This window comes from Giraffa tippelskirchi, chromosome 13 (assembly GCF_054371585.1).
Source record: "Giraffa tippelskirchi isolate mGirTip1 chromosome 13, T2T-mGirTip1v1.2.pri, whole genome shotgun sequence".
Taxonomy (NCBI): Eukaryota; Metazoa; Chordata; class Mammalia; order Artiodactyla; family Giraffidae; genus Giraffa; species Giraffa tippelskirchi.
The window spans coordinates 102,721,737-102,739,054 of NC_137287.1; the positions used below are offsets into that span (position 1 = coordinate 102,721,737).

Here is a 17,318-nt window from a genome sequence, read left to right on the forward strand (position 1 = left end):
CGTTCGTTCCCAACTCCCTCCTTCCGGAGGGGGATGGGCGGCCTGGATTTGAGGGCTGGTGGAGGACGCGTGGGGGCTGGGAGTTAAGGGGACAGGGCCTTCTTCCGACCAAACCAACCTAGTCAAGCAGCATTTGAACTGGGTGCGAGAAACCTGGCCTGCGTGCTCACTGGAAAAAAAAAAAAAACAAATCAAACAGCCCGTTAAAGATGAAAGAGAAAAATGACGAATAATTCCATCTTCCCTTGACCTCTCGTTGATAACATTCAGCATGTGAACGAACACAAAGCCTAGCCGAGTAGGAAAGCGATACTTCAGTAGGGAGGAAGGAAAGGACAGGAGGAGGGAGGATCCCTGATGTGGGTATGCAACGTGGCGTGAGACAAAGCGCCCTTCCTTTGGGGAGGAAAGTCCAAAGACAGACCCGAAGGGGTGTAAGAGCCTGGAATCGGGGAGCTTGGAGGACAGAGGGCTCGCCGGCACACTGGAAGGACGGAGGGGGCGGCAAACAGGATCGTGACTAGGCATTTGGGAGACCTGTCTGCAGTAAGCCCCCCGGGTTCCCATTCCCGCTGGCCCTACCACCTACCAGATGTCAATGCTTCGATTCTCCAGCTCCCAGTGTCTTTGTGTTTGGAGGATGATAAACAGTACCCACTTCGTTAAGTCGGTGTCAGAACTGAGTTGAGACACTGCCTGGCACCTCTTAATATGGTGCCTCAAACACAGTAAACTGTAGTCACCAGCAGCTATTCCTGTAACTGAAGAAGGGACTGGATTTGACTAGTGGAGAGAATAGGAGGTAATCATTCCGTAGGTAAGGAGGGAGGAGGAAAGAGCAGTGTGGAGATCTTACAAAAGAAACCAGTTTGGATGTCACCTAGAAAATCTTGGGAGATGAAAAAAAAAAAAAAATCATGGGAGATGATAGCCAGAGGGCAAAAAGGAAAAAATAACGATGACAGCTACTGTTTACTGAGGGCCTGGCACTCTGCCAAACCCTTTATATGAATTTTTATTTCAAGTTTTTATCAGCCCTGATAAGGCAGTTACCATTAAACCCATTTTTCTGGTAAGGAAATGGCTTGTCTGAGCTAAGAAATGACACCACCAAACAGGGATATTTGTAGTGCCCAGGACAAGTGTGCAACTGGAGGCCCATATACCATGTGTCTCTATAGTTAGAAGTGATCCATCAATTTAATGTGTTAAATTAAATATGGAATCTTCTCCTCCTTGACGGATCTATTTTCACCACCACCTAGAAGGGCCAGGTTCCAATTAGAATTCCAGGACCCTTGAAGATCAGAGCGGGGATGTGTCTGCCCAGGGAGGGCTGCCCCCTGGATTCTGTTTCTAACCCTTGTCCTGCTATCTCCCACCCCATTAGCGAGGGACCCAGCATGCATGAGTGAACACCCCAGACCCCACATCCATTTGACTTTTATAAACAGCTACTCTGAGACCTAGGCCTCAGGTCTGTAAAGGGTGCATCAGGCTGCACTGCCCTCAGCTGAGATGAACCCAGGGATAAGGCCCACGGAGGCTCTAAATGAGCGTAGGGATATTTTGGAAGGGACTTCTGAGGCCTCAGAGAATGGTCTGGAAAAGGAGGGCACAGACTCTGGGTGGGCAGTCCCTCTTGTGCCCACAGTTTCCCACCCCACCCCCTGAGGAGGGGCAGGGCTCAGGGCCAGAGCTACTCTTGCCAGGGGTAAGGAAGTGTTTTGTTAAAGCTAGGCATTCACAACCCACTGGGCCTCACAGTGTGGGAGCCATGCAGGCTAAGTTTCAATGATATGCCTCCAGAGGAATGGGGAGAATGGTCTGACCTTCAGGCTGAAGGAAACCTTTACCAAAGGTGAGAAGACCAAAGGAGTGAATTGCTTTAAAAAATATATTATTATTATTTTAAAATTGAAATGTAGTTGATTTACAGTAATTCGGATATACAGCAAAGAACTCAATTACATATATATATATAGAAAACTTTTCAGATTCTTTTCCATTGTAGGTTATTATAAGTTACTGTTTACCACCTCTTGTGCTGCACAGTAGGTCCTTGTTGTCTGTTTTATATATAGTAGTGTGTATTTGTTAATCTGAAAATGTGAATTTGCTTTTTAAAGATGAATGAATAAGCCCTTATTCAGTAGAGTCAGTAACAGGTGTGCTAAGGGATATTTTGAATGTCATGTACATAGAACAAGGAAGATTACAGACTACTGTATATACAATAAACAAGGACCTACTGTACAGGGAAGTACATTCAGTATCTTATAATAACCTATAATGGGAAATAATCTGAAAAAGAATATATATATGTAAAACTAAAGTCATTTTGCTGTACAACTGAAACTAACACAACACAGTAAATCAACTATACTTCAATTTTAAAAAAGGTAAAAAAAAAAAAAAGGATAAGGAGGTACATATCCTGATCTGTAATTGTAGCCAAGTAATCTCTAGATTATCCATGCAATAAATATTTATTGGGCTTTTACTATATGCTAGGTACAGTACACAATGTTGGAACTAAAACCAAGGGCAAAAAAAGTCATGTTCTTTGCCCTCTGGGAACTCAAGGCAGATATTAATCAAACCACAGTGTAAATAAACATATTGTACGTGCAGTGACCACAAAAAGGAGGGGAGAGTATAAGAGGGTTTGGTCTAGGTTAGGGAAGGCTGTTGTTAGGAAGTAGCATTAGAGCTGAGCACCAGGGAAGGCAAAGGGTTAACCATGGGTCTAGAAGGGTGAATTCCTGGAATGATTGTTGGGAGCCCAGCAAGGGGGAGCGGGGGAGGCCCAGGGGAGGCTGGGCAACCAGGCAAGGCCTAGTGGCACCCCCAACCCAGGACACAGAGTCTTTGAAGGTCCCTAAGCTGGGCCTTACTGTGGTCAAATTTCACCTGGGGGACAGTTTTCCTGGGTGGAAGGAGGCGAAGCTTGGAAGTAGGGAGACCAGTGAGTTGGCTGTTCTAGAGTCTTAAACTTTCATATCAAAATGTCTTATTTATAAAGAGAGAGAAAATGGACTCCTGTTTCTAAGGAGTCCACAGAAATTTCTTTCAAGTCTTGTGTTGCCTTTTGTTTTTGTTAATTTTTTTTTTTTTTGCCAGAGATAGTACATGAAATAGAAACAACCCCCCACAACACCTACCAGGGGCTATACTGTGGAAAATGTTTTCCTTCCATCCCAAATCCTAAATAGCAGGTTCTTCTCAGAAGCTACAATAGTTATCAATTTCACTAATATCCTTCCAGATTATTCTATACATAAATAAGCATGTGTATATATTTATTCCATCATTTTAACATGTAATATGTATATCAGTTATCATATTGTACACTTTAAATAACTTACAATTTTGTCAATTGTACCTCAACAAAGCTGAAAAAAGTAAAATTGAAATGTAAACAGAAGCATACCATATCTTGCTTTGTTCACTTTAAAATGTGTCTTAGGTGGTTTTTAATAGCTGTTTCTTTGAACAACTTCATAGTGTTACACTATTTGAATGTACCATAGCCTATCTAACTACTATTGATAGGTAATTGATAATCAGGTTGTTTCCAGTCCTTGGTAATCCAAGTAATGCATCAGTGAACATCATGATACATAACATCTCTGTGTCCAAGTTTAGCTATAGATTCATGTTCTATAAATGACTGCTGTGTTAAAGATTATGTGAATTTAGTTTTTATAGTGCCAAACAAACTGCTTTCCAAAGATGTTGGTCCATGTTTTATTTTACAACTCTGCAAAGTTTGCATTCTCTTCCATAATGTATCTGTTTACTTTCGCAAAACATATCCTCCCCCAAATATTCTTAGTCACACTGACAAGCCAGCAAGTGGTGCTGTATGGATCCACTGGCTTTGCCCAAGACTGATAATGTTCTCATGGAACTCCACCTTCAACTTGGTTTGATGAGACCCCTGGTCACCCTTTGCTTCCTCTTGTATCACTCCATACTTCATCATACTGAACTCCTGGTAGCTCTTTGTCAGCCATACCTGGAGTTGACAAAGAGTAAGGTAACGGGCACTTTGGCTGAGAACAAGTTTCCAAAGGGGCCCAGAAGCCTTTTGGAAAAGGAGTTGTATGCTAGGCTGACTCCAAGAGCAACAGGGAGTAAAAGAGTTAGAGCGCTAGACTGCATTATAGGAAGATTATTTGTTCCTTAGTCCACCTCTTTCTCATAACACTCTAAAATGCCTTCACCAATGACCTCTACGTTATTCAATCCAATGGGCACCCATTCAATCAATCTGTGGGTCATGTAAGCATTTATAAAAGAATGAAGCAATAAAAAATAGGAGTGCACCACCACTCACAGAGATAATATTATTCCTTTCTATATATAAACTTTTTTGTTTATATGTAAGTATACACATGTATATGTTGGATGGCTGCAAGGTAAAATGTATATCCTTCTGTGGAATGTGGGTAAAGAGTTTTGAAAACGATTGCTATAGGACACTTGTGTTTATTTCTGAAGGCTGAGATCTTGTTAGAATTTAAGACCTGTGGATATTGAACCACACATTCCTCACCTTTTAGACGTCTTCTACAGAGACCTCAAACTCAACACAGCCAAAATCAGACTCAAGACCTTCATCTGAAACTTGGATTTTTTCCTCTGTTCTCCATCTCAGGGAATGGCTCCACTGTCTATCCAAGTGCAGAGGCTGGAAGCCTGGGTGTCATCCTTGATACTTCTCCTCCAGCCCATGTCTAAGTCCTGTTGACCTAACAACTTCTAGAAATCTCTTTATCCTGCCTGCGTTTCTCTGTTTGCATCATCAGGGTCCAAGGTACCCTGATCTGTCACCTTGGTGGACTTTTTTACACTTTTTTACACTCTGTCCCATTCTCTACAAAGTATCCTGAATGGTCGTTAAAAAACATAGCCCTGAACATGTCACTTCCTGTTCAAAAATCTTTCAATGGCACCTCATCATTCTTAGACTCAAATTCTAAACATGTCTGACCAGACCTTCCCAAGAGATCTGCAGTCTTATTTTGCACCATCACCCCCTGCCCCCTCTCTGCATTATTGCCGCACTGGTTGTGCCAGATGTGGTTTGTTAGCAGATAGCTCCCATTCCTACTGTTTATGTGCCTCCTGTGCTACATGTGCTGGAAAGCAAAAGCATTTCCTGATTCCATTGAAGCTAGGGCTCCAACAATTAGGTACGCTAGCATGAAGTTTGGAAGGTGGAAATAGGCAGAAGTCAAACAATGTTGGCTGTTTTTGTCTGGAAGTAAGGTTGTGGAGACTCTAGGATATGGTCTCTGGCTTCAAGTCTTGACATTTCACTGCTCTAGCAGTAGCACTGGCAGTGACATCTTATCCTTGGGTAGCAGCTTTTCAATCTTTTCAGTGATGGCCTCCTGGCTCCTTTCTGTGAGAGGCAGTAGCTCCCCTGGTAGGTCAGTTCTGTGGTGTTCTAGGAATTCTTCCTAATATCCAGCCCAGAGCCCATCATTTTCCTCAATGCCTAGAGTGGTTTGTTTCTAAACACTGGATTTCATTTGGTTTCTAGAATCTGCCATGCCTCCCCCCACTATAGGATGACTATACTTGTCATCTTAATGGAAACCTAGGCTCATACCCTTATGCCACTTAACCTCCAACCCCACGTCTCAATTAACTCCTTATATAGTCTTTTGATCTCAGTTCAAACATTTTGTCTAGGAAGGTATCTCTCATCCCCAGGAACAGATCAATATTCCTAATTAAACATATCGCTCTATATGTTTCTTTCAGTGCATTATTACAGATTATAACTACATATTTACATACTCTAGAATTCAAATCCCAAGGGACTTGTCTATTTTGCTGTAATCCATTGCCTTGAAAAAGTTGGTGTGTTAAATGAACGGAATGAAGGCCAGAGTGGAGGGTGTTAGGACAAAATCAAGCCTCTTCTAACACTGACAAGCCCTGTGTCACTTCCTCTGGGCCTTTTCCCAACTGCATCTTCCTGTGACTTTCTAGCCAGCCTGAACACACCCTGTGCTCTGGTCTCCAGGTCTTTGCATAGACTGCTTCTGTTGCCTGAATCTCTCTTCTTCACCTGACTCTTCTTCATCTTACAGGTTTCAGTCCAGACATCATCATTTCTTCTGCCAGACTTGTCCCTGAGGCAACTCTACACTTCTTTTAGAACATTAAAAAATACTTAATATTATTTTTAAAATTGCTTATTTCTTATCTGTAGCTCCCTCTGCAAATGCACTGTCTTATTCACAGGTGTATGAGAGCACCTTGTGTGGGGCCTTGCGCTAATGGCCTTCAGTACGGTTCAAAGTTGAACGAGTGAATGTCAGCTAGCCCATCAGCCTCAGTCTGGGGATCTGGACACCCTCCCCAGGAGCCCAAGAACAGTGAGGGATTGTTAATTTGGGGACTGTTAGATCAGGAGAGGAAGTAGGGGGAGGTTTGTTCTGTTCCAGGCCATGGCCCAGTCCAGAGACTGCCAGGCAGGAGGCCCTGGAGCAGATCCTGGTGGGGGCGCGTCATGGGCAGGGAAACAGTTTGTTCCTCTGCTCCCTCCAGTTAGGGGGGAGGGGCAGAGAGAGGGAAGATTCCTTCCAAGGAGGCTCCTAGGCCCAGAGCCTGCTAGGAGGAAGGGGGAGGGGACTATGATGAATGCAGGCTTTTACCCCCATCAGGCCTCCAGCACTGTGAGGGAGGAAACCTGTGGCAGAGTAGAAGAGGGGAGAGAGAGGACAGAGGGAGGGAGGGATGGAGGAGGGAAGAGTGTGTTTGCCTTGGGAGACAGGAAGGGAAAGAAGGGCTGAGCTGGCTCTGAAACGCAGGATTCCCAAAAGCCATCCAGGCCTCAACTGTACCAGATCAGCTCTGGAAATACCCTCAAATCACTGAGTCAGAGAATCAATATGCTGGGAACATTAATTCTTAGGATCAGATCATCTCATCATCTCAGAGACAGAAATTCCTTCAGAAGGTTGTGTCTAGAGTCTCCAGGGAGGCTTGGAGGAGTTCTATGGGCAGTTTCCTGGACTTTCTTCCTCCCTTATAGCAGAGACAGCATTTTAAGCCCATGAACCATCTCCAATTCAGTACAATAACTGTAAGATGATGAAATTGACACCTTACCTTTGTCTATCCCACTGGTTTGTAATCTCCAGAGGGCAGAGTCCCTCTCATTCCTGTTACGACTATTCAGAACTGTGGTCTCAAACTTGGCTGCCAACCAGAGTTGCTTGGGGTGCTTATTAAATATATTTACACTCACTCCAGTGATTCTGATTCCTTGGAGCTGAGTTAGGACTTAACACTTTAGTTTTATATATACTAAGTGACTCTGATGCAGAGGTTTAGGTAACAACTCCCAAGGGCCTGGGACAACGTTTGTTGTTGTTCAGTCACAGCACAGCAGGCTCCTCTGTCCTCCACTCTCTCCCCAAGTTCCCTCAAATTCATGTTCATTGAGTCAGTGATGCTATCTAACCATGTCATCCTCTGCTGCCCCCTTCTCCTTTTGCCTTCAATCTTTCCCAGCATCAGGGGACAACACAGTAGGTGTAAAATGTTGCCTGTGGAGTTGGACATGTATTTGCAAGGTAAACAAACGGTGTGTGGCAAGCCTTGGTTGAACTAGGGTCTGTGAACCTATGCAGCCAACATTTTGAAAGGAAATAGTGCAGCAGCATTAGCAATACAAAAGATAAATATTTATTCAGAACAAAACTTTAAACAATCGATTTTACATTCTAAGCCACAAGGAAATAGCAAAACATAAAGGAAAGACAAAAACTGTAAGAAAAGCAGTGTACTGTCTTTTCTACTTTAACTCAGTAACACTTAGTAGACCCAATGCCCTCTCGCTTGGCCTATTCTACAAGTACATTTTAGAGTTAACAGCTCACTTAGAATTCTAACAGCTCACTTAGAATTCCATTTTCTCCTGTGAGCCAGGAGGTTGCAGATGAGCTCCAGTTAGCTGCTTCTTTAGGGGCTCTAGCTACTGAGGCTAAGGTGCAAATGTAAACCTTTCTTTACTCAGGAGGGCTTCTGCTTCTCACTGATGGCAATGACTGGAGAGGGGAAAGGTCACAAAGACCTGGGCCACTTTAACCCAGATGTGGTACCCTGGGCATCAGAGTGCACCCTGGATTGTGTTCCTTTGTCCCTTCCATATCTCCCAAGTGTTCTGAAGCCCCTGCCAAATCTTCTGCTTCCTCCCCCAGATGATGTCTTAGCATTCCCCTGGGCTCATTATTCTGGAAAGAGCAGACTTTCTGGGCCCTCAAGTGTTGAGGAAAATGTTGTGAAGTGTGAGAGGTAGTGGAATGAGCACCGGGCTTGGGGTCAGGGAACTCTACTCTAGGCTAGCTCTGGCACCAGACAGCTATGTGATTTCGACCCAGTCATCTAACCTCTCTGGTACTGTTTCATCTGTTGGAAAACCAGGGGATTGGTCTTAACCAACTTTTAGGTCCTTTCCAGCAGGAAAAATAGATTCCATGATTCTGTGAAGAATGGCTTCTGAGCCACTGAAAGCGCTGTCACAAAGTCCATGCATTCTAATGCCATAGGAGAGGCCCGTGGCCACCATTCAGAGCTTATTGACTCAGGTTACATACACTTCTAACAACACTGGTTTCACAAAATTCTCAGACCACATAGATTAGAAGCAGCAAATTAAAAGGGGACGGGATGAACTGCAAAAGATAAAACACCCTGACAGAAGCCAGAGTCAACAATGTTCTCAATTCAACAAACACTGATGGAGTGCCTACCATGTGCTGGGCCCCTACCTAGCACTGGGGCATAAAGATGAGCAAGGCAGCTCCAAGGGTAAAAACCAAGGGAGAAGACAAGGCGTAGGAAGTAAAAAAGTACCAGAAAAAAAAAAAAATCTCCGAATACAAAAATGAAAATAAAATTTTAAAAAGGGCAGGGCAACGTATCTGCACACTACAGTTCTCGGTAGTCATTACTGATGACAGAGTCACCAAATTCAGGAAAGGCCGAAAGGAGTAAACTCGATTTAGGAAGGCAGAGTGAGATGTCTCTTGTAGGTTTAAGAAGATCTCCTTCAAAAAACTATAAAAAATGGTTTAAAAAAAAGTTTTGGCACTTAAGAGGGATAAGCTGGCTCTGTATTCACCCTGGCTGGTAGGCGGGTGTTCAGTGCCCGGCCACGCCGGTTAGCTGAGCTCCCACGGAATTGTGAACCGCTTTGGGACACTGGGCAAAGGCGTGTCCTCGCTTGCCACAGAGGTTACACACGATGCCCTTCCGGCAGTAAGGGCTCAGGTGCCCCTCCTCCCCGCACCTGAAGCACCTGTCCTGTGTGCAGCTGCCGCTCATGTGGGTCCGGGAACCACATTTAAAGCACGTCTTGGGCTGCCCCTTGTACCAGCTGTAGCCCCTCTCGGCCCCCAGGAAAAAGGCTCCCGGCAGGTGCCTGACCCCTCCCTCCCCCTGGCGCAGCTCGATCTCGCACTTGTACTCCCCGGTCCAGATCCCAAACCTGTCGGTCACTTTCACTGGAACGGCCAGCACATCGCAGTGGCGTTTGAGCCAGGTCACGATGTCCTCCACGTCCACCGTCTCGTTCCGGAAGAGAATGAAGAGCGTCTTCAAACTGGACTTGCTCCGCCCCAGCACCACAAAGTTCTCCCAGCAGTCCTCCTGCTCGCGCTTCTCCTCGTAGACGCGCAGGAACAGGGCTAGCTTCTCCGCCGAACGGAAGCTCACGTCGAACTCGCGGCTGCCCGGGATCTGAATGACCGCGTAGATGTCGCTCGGGTCCATGCCGATGGAGCGCAGGATGAGCGCGCCCACTACGAAGTCCCTGGTTGGGCAGGCGCCCTCGTCTCCCTGGAAACAGATGCGCACGAGGAAGCGGCCCTTACCCGGGCCAGCCGCTGGGCCAGCCGCCGTCGCCTGCTCGTCCTGGGGGGGCCGGTCGGCTGCGTCCTCGGCCGCCTCGGGCCTCGCCGGAGTCGCCATGGCTGCCGCCTCAGCCTTCTTCCTCCTGCCCGCCTCGGCTGCGCCCTTTTTCTTGCGGGCTTCCGCCGCCTCGCCAGCTGGGTCTCTCCGGCGGCCCTTCGGGTCCCCGCGGCCGGCTGGGGGGAAGTCACCGAGGCTCGGCGCCGCCAGACCCGCGGGAGCGCCGAGCCCGCCGCCCGCGCCGCTGTTGCTCTCTTCCTCCCGCCGCGGCGGCCGCGACTCACGGAACTCGCCCTTCTTCTCGGCCAGGTTCTTCACCACTTGGGCCCAGCCCATCTTCTCGCGGCCGCCCTCGGCCTCCTCGGCCCTGGTCGACGGGCGCGCGGGGCCCAGGAGCTGCGGCCGCCCCCGCTTCCTCTCCTCCTCTGCGCCGCCGCCGGTGGCCATTTTACCTCCTTCCCAGCATCCTCCACTCGCTCCCGCAGCCAAAGTGCGCCCATCGCGCGCGCCCGCCCGCCCGGGGCTGGGGGTTTGGGCTTTTTTTTTTTTTTTGAAATTCGATGCTTCTCTTCCCCGCCCCACCGAAGTATTTACTTGAGGCGCTCGGGCGGCCTGCGGCTACGGGCTGGGAACCCCCTGGTCAAGGCTGGACCGTGTTTCCGCTAGTGCTCGCTCCAACCCCACCTCCTCGGCTCCGAAGCGGGATGGGGAGCTTGGAGCGCGTCCCTGTCCGTCGCGAGGGTTTGGCAGCTTTGCCCTCGCTCTCGAGGATTTGGTGTTTCGCAAGCGGTCCTCGATGATTTCATTCAAGTGGCTTTGCTAACGGCCCACAGTCCGAAGGCGGGACAGAGTTGAGGAAGATTTCGCCCATTTTGTTTTCATTTTTGTACCTTTTCTGTTTAAAAAAAAACAGACAAAACTTAGCTCTCCCTCCTCCCAAAGCAGATCACAGTGCTTTATTTTTGCAACACTGGATTATGGACATTTTCAAACACGCAGAAAGTATAATTTTGCGGCGAACATTTTACTGTTAACATTTAAACTGTTTTAACTTTCTATCATTAAAATTTTGCTATACCTTATCACATTACGCCTCTATCCGTCACTCATTTTCTGAGACACTTCCAAGTAAGTCACATTGCATTATTTTTTAAAAAGACTTCCATCATATTCGTGATGGCAGTTATATTCAGGGCTTAAGTGTCCAATATTGTTCTAAGCACATTGCAAGCTTTATCACATGAAACTTTGCAAAACGGTACTGTAATTACATCCATTTTATAGGAAGCAGGGGCTTGGAGATCGGATTTAAATCGCTTGGCCAAGTGACAGAGTTAACAGGCAGCCCCAACGCGAAAGTGGCTTGTATTTCTTTTTTGCTTCTGACATTGTGGAAAAAGGACTCTTTAGATTATACTCCGTAGAAAACCTCCTTCACACAGATTCCCTAACTAAAGCCAACACTGGACACAGTCTGTTACTCTTCCCTCTTCTGTCTTCAACTCGTATTTGGAAGCAGTGATAAAATTTGAGGGCTTGAAGGCAATGGGTTTAACATCACCTTTTGTCATCTTGTTTTCTTTACCATAACTGCTTGTATTTCAGGGTGCTTCAGTGATCATTCTGGGTTTAGTGAAAGAAAAGATGATTTGTGGAGTCAGGGAGACCCTAGTTTGACTGTTTCCAATCTCAGCTTTGTCACGTGGGGACAGTGACCTCGGTTTTCATAGCTCAATTTGCTCATTCATAGCAAAGGGTATATTAATATCTACTCTCAGAGGACTTAAGTGGGGTTTCTAGGAGATAACCTATGTCAAAGAGCTTAGTCCACAGTGGATTTCCAGGAAAGGTCATTCTTGCTTTCTGCTAGTATTGGATTTTTTCCTATTTCTATTGCAGTTCTACTTAGCATCTGGGAATCCCTGTGAGTTCTTCAAGAGCGTTCCCTTTACTCCACTTCCAGTGTTGGTCTCAGGAAGCCAGCATCTCCAACTCTTGTTCTATTTGGACCTTCCGATTCCTTCACTTTATAACTCCTGACCTGATTTCCTCCATCTCTTCTCTGCCCCAAATGCCCAGGATCATACGTATTGGGATCATTAACCGGAAGCATAAAAATCTTAGATTCACACACTGCACTGTTTTATTCTTTCTGCTCACCTGCTCATACCTTTTTCATGGTGAGGATATTTACATAACCAAGCAGAACCTATGTATTTTATTTTTTTAAAGTTTTTTTTTTGATGTGGACCATTTTTTAAAAAATCTTTATTGAATCTGTTACAACACTGTCTTTTTTTTTTTTTTTTGAATATTTGGTTTTTTTGGCCTTGAAGCATGTGGGATCTTAGCTTCCCTACCAGGGATCAAACCCTGCACCCACAGGATTAGAAGATGAACTCTTAACCACTTGACTTCTAGGAAAGTCCTAGAACCTATTCATTTTTAATAATTTCTTTTATTCCTCTTACCCTAACTCCCAACCCCAGATAACTAGCACACAATCATTTATCTACAAGGCAGGTACTTTTAAATAAAGAAATGGGGGGGGGCTGGAGGGCGCATAGTCTATCTGAAGGGGCAGCTGCTAGTCAACTCCAGCTAATTACTGCTCCCACTGTGGCCAAATCTTCCTGTTTTTAAAGTGAAGCCTAACTCTAGTTTCTTTTTTTAAATGGGAAACATTCTTCCTTCTCTTTTTCCTTTGAGGTTGTCTAAGCTATTTTTGGATCCTCCATATAAATTTTAGAACCAGCTTAGTAAATTCCAGGAAACCACTTTTGGGAATTTTAATTGCATTTATACAGAATTGCCATATTATAATACTGAGTCTTCCCATTTATGACCCTCTGGGATTCCTCATTTATGTAAGTCTTATTTTATGAATTTCAATAGCATCTTCTTCATAAAGATCTTGTATAATTTCGGCAGGGATTTATTCCAAGGCACCTTGGTTGCTATTGTAAATGGTATCTTTGGAAATCACATATTTGTTATTGGTGTTTAAAGGAAACATCTTTGAATATTTTTGTATTGAACTCATATCTGCCAACAATACTGAAATCTTAAGGTTTCCAATGGTTTTTGGAATCAATTTCATTTTCTTCGTTGACAGTCGTATTGTCTGTAATAACAAACATCTTTCTGTTCAGATCTTAACACTTTTTCTTGTTTTACTGTACTAGACAGGACCCCTCATGGAATCAATATACATTGGGTATTTTTGTTTTGTTTCTCACTACTAAGAGATCTGTTTGTATTTTGAAAAGATTTGATCTGTGGACTGGGGTCTGGCTACTTCTCAATTTTACTAACCATATCTTCTTCTATCATAGGATTTTGTTGGTGTGGGTATGGCCATTCTTTCCATCAATCCCTTTTTTCTCAAGTCAACTTTTGCAGATTCAAGTTTTCTCTATTCTCTTTTGGTCATTTTTAGTTGTTTTTTTTTTTTTTTCTTGATGATCACTATCAACACTGTGACTTGGATAAAAAACTAAACATTTATATTTATTTCTCACTGAATTTATTAAAAAAAAATTGTCAGCCATTCCCCTCAGCACTGCTCCAGCAGTCAGCTTGGTCTGTTGTACAGATCACTGAACCAGAAGTTGTGGGGCCAGGCAGGTATCCTGTGAGCAAATGGGCACCAAGGCTATCTGAAGAGGGCAGCCTTTACTCATTCCTGGCAGATTATCACCAGAGAGGGTTATTAGAATTGATAAGTTGGGCATCTCAGTCTGGGTTTTAATGGACAGAGTTTTAGAATTTGCACTATTTTTAAAAGGCTAGTTAGGAGACTGTGGGAGAGGTATGATTTGAGATGGCCTTTGAAAAAAGAAGCAGATTGGAGAACAAGAGAGAAAAAAAATCTGTGACTTAGAATTACTGTTTCTATGGATAGATGAGGAAACTAGCCTCAGTCATGGAAGTGAATTGCCCAATGTCACAAAGCTTGTAGTAGTTTGAGTGAGTGACAGTTGCTCAGTTGTGTCCAACTCTTTGTGATTCCATGGACTGTACCCTGCCAGGTTCCTCTGTCCATGGAATTCTCCAGGAAGAATACTGGAGTGGGTTGCCATTTCCTTCTCCAGGGGATCTTCCCGCCCCAGGCACTGAACACAGGTTTCCTGCATTGCAGGCAGATTCTTTACCATCTGAGCCACCAGGGAAGCCTACTACTAAGAGACATTTCTGAGTATAAACACAGGGAGGCCTGGTGTGCTGCTGTCCATGGGGTCGCAAAGAGTCGGACACGACTGAGCGACTGAACTGAAGTATAAAGACAAGTCAAAAAAAAAACACAAAACAGGTCATCTTAAAAAGTATCAGCAGATACATGCTTAACTTTATCTTATAATCTATAGAATATGGGATGAATCCACACTCCTTTTCCAAAGGAATGCCTGACAGGAGTAGCAATAAAGTTATAAATGGCAATCATCAACCAGATGTAATAATTCAGGTGAAGCTTATCTCTCTCAAAGCAAGTGGGCAAGTGGTCAGGAAGGAAATACAATGTGCTTTTAACTTTGTATGAAAAATAACGTTCAGTTCCATGTTGTTTAACATAGTTCTGTTTTTTCAATTGTCAAAATCTGTTCCCCCATCAACTATATAACCTCCAAAGCTTATATGGTTATTCACTTATGTACTTCTGCCTCATGTCTGTGTAATGGAGATAATCCTGCCTACATCAAGGTTACTGTTTACTGACAGCTTACATTAATGGTTGTATCAGCACACAAGCTAGGCTCTTTATTTTCCCAGATGCTTATTAACATTGTTAAATTAACAATGCAGCAATTTTAACAGGGTAACATGGTCCAGAGAAAGCTGTTACATTATACACTTGACATTTCAAAATTTTCCTTAAAACTGAAAGGTTTCATTATGAGATACATTTCAAATGTACTTTATTAAATCTGATAGCTAAGTAGAGCCTAAGCAACCATAAAGAAATTACACAATGATGTTCAATCAAAAGTTATTTTTCTGGGCATATCGACATATTAATGTAGTTTTCTTAAAAAAAATTTAATCTCCAGCAAAAGCAGATATTTTTCTGCTTCCTGGGAGAGAGCTAGGAGGACAGGAAAGGACTAGGAGTGTTTATAAGAATAGAGCAGTAGCTCTTTCCATCAGGGAGGTGATACTCATCAATATTGAGACTCAATACTCAGATGATTTTCTGGTTAAAATCATTTGTTAAGATAGGTGATAACTGGGATATTTTTATCTTGACAACTGAGATAAAACTATAAACCGTCAATGTTTAGGGACCCAGAACCAATTTATAATTATTTTAGCATGATTATCCTTTCAAGTTATCATAATCTGTTACTGGCTTCTTGTCTAAGAATTTACAGGGCCTTATGGTGAGGTTGTCAGGTAAATGACTTGCAAGTAAAAATCAAAGACTGCCTTCAGGAGACCAAAGTCACACCCACTGCCTGATGGACAGGATTACCTATTAACCCCCACCATTTTGGAGTCTGCCTAACACCAGAAAGTCCTTTAAGTTCTAATAGCCACATACTGACAAGAAAGGCTGTTGAAATTTAGACACATTGAGTTACTTCTGCTGTTTGGAGTCTGTTTCTGAAGACTTTCCATTGTAGGTTAATATAATTTTCTTCAGGTAAGAAACTTGGTTTCAACTGTTATAGTCTTAAAAGTATTTCCCCTGTGATTTTCTCCACGTAGAGAAGTTATCCATATAATTATTTTTAAACAGTCTTCCTAACTTTGGGAAGACTTTGCCCTCCCTCCAGCACGCACGCGCACACACACACAAACATGACCAAATCAGCTGTAAAGTATAGCACACAGAAATGACTGTCAGCCTCCTGTGAGGACACCGATTGCCATCTATCCCATAGGTCAGTCAACAATCTGCATGTGTTCCTGAGGAGAAATCAATTGAGTCCCTCTGCTGTTGTGGCTTCTCCAAAGACAGCCCTTCCCATAACAGTTGTTCTGGACTTTATCCACCATGCTCATCTCATCTGCATTTCAATGCTTCCTCCCACTCAACAGTCAATCCAAGAGTTCTTCAGAGAGACTTCCCTAGTGGTCCAATGGCTAAAACTCTGCACTCCCAGTGTAGGGGGCCTGGGTTCCATCCCTGGTCAGGGAACTAGATCCCACCTGCTGCAACTAAAGATCCTGTGTGCTGTAACTAAGACCCTAAGACCCAGTGCTGCCAAATAGATATTTTTAAAAAAAGAATTCCTGGGAATTGTTGGAAATATTGATTGCAGTTTACTTCAAAAGTCTTTCATCGGTTTCAAAGTTATTGTGAAGATTAAATAATCTGCTATGTCTAAATGTCTGGTACAATGCATTGTGAACTCCTAAAGTTTTCCAGACGTGAAGTTGGTCACACCAACCCCACACCATGCATAAAGTGAGCCGCACCCCAGGGCTCGAAAGGTAAGGAAAGACCTACTCTCCAGTAAGAATGTCCTTGGCCTTGTTGAGCCATTTAGGACTTTTCCTTTTAGCCAAGGATAATGTTGTAACAAATCCAACTGGCATTCCTGTTGCAGCATCAGTACTAAGGAAAATTCCACCTTTAACCAGGAAAAGCCAGTCATCAGTGGATACCAGAGCCTCCAGCCGGCAGGATGGCTCTGTGATCCCAGTGCTTTCTGTCTCCATGTTTATCTAGTCTCCTTTCTTTTTAAGGGCATGACTAAAAACTGCACGTTTCTTCTGCTCACTTTTGCCAAAACATAAATCACATGGCCTCACGTAGCTACAAGGGAAGTTGGGAAATGATATCTTTATTTTTATTTATTTATGATTTCTTTATTATTTATTTATTGAAGTATAGTTAATTTACAATATTGGGTGCTTTTTGCCATAGCAGTCTCTTCTGTTGACCACAGTGTGCAGTGCTATTTAAAACATTTTCCTGTGATTTTTAAGAGGGGGAGAAGGTTGGGAGCTCTGGCCTAGTGTTCTCTCTCTCTTTTTAAGTAGATTTTTAAACATATAGAATGATAGGTTTAAACAATTTTATTTATTTTATTTATTTATTTTGGCTATGTTGGGTCTTAGTTACAGGATGCAGGATCTTTTATTGTGGTACATGGAGTCTTCAGTTGTGTTGTGCAGGCCCAGAGCATGCAGGCCCCAGAGCATGCAGGCCTCAGTAGTTGCTGCACGTGGGCTTCTCTAGTTGCAACTTTTGGGTTCTCTAGTTGCTCCTCGGCATGTGGGATCTTAGTTCCCTGACCAGGGAGCGAACCCGCATCTCCTGCATTGCAAGGCAGGTTCTTAATTGCTGGATCACCAAGCCTTGTGTTCTATGGAAACATTCCCCTATTGAAGTGTGACTGATTTCAAATTATTTGCTCCTTCCAAATTATTTT

At 44.0% G+C, this 17,318-nt stretch overlaps 1 protein-coding gene across 1 annotated transcript; it reads right to left on the reverse strand.

The window, feature by feature from the left end:
• Positions 1–7,690: 7,690 nt before the first annotated feature.
• ZCCHC3 (zinc finger CCHC-type containing 3) lies at positions 7,691–14,244 on the reverse strand. Its single transcript, XM_081560668.1, has one exon. The coding sequence runs from the start codon at positions 10,384–10,386 to the stop codon at positions 9,172–9,174; it is 1,215 nt and encodes a 404-aa protein (XP_081416794.1). The 5' UTR covers positions 10,387–14,244; the 3' UTR covers positions 7,691–9,171.
• Positions 14,245–17,318: the final 3,074 nt, after the last annotated feature.

Bases quoted from the DNA above. Each gene is read 5' to 3' on its own strand.
- ZCCHC3 (XM_081560668.1), bottom strand. From the start codon at position 10,386: ATGGCCACCGGCGGCGGCGCAGAGGAGGAGAGGAAGCGGGGGCGGCCG.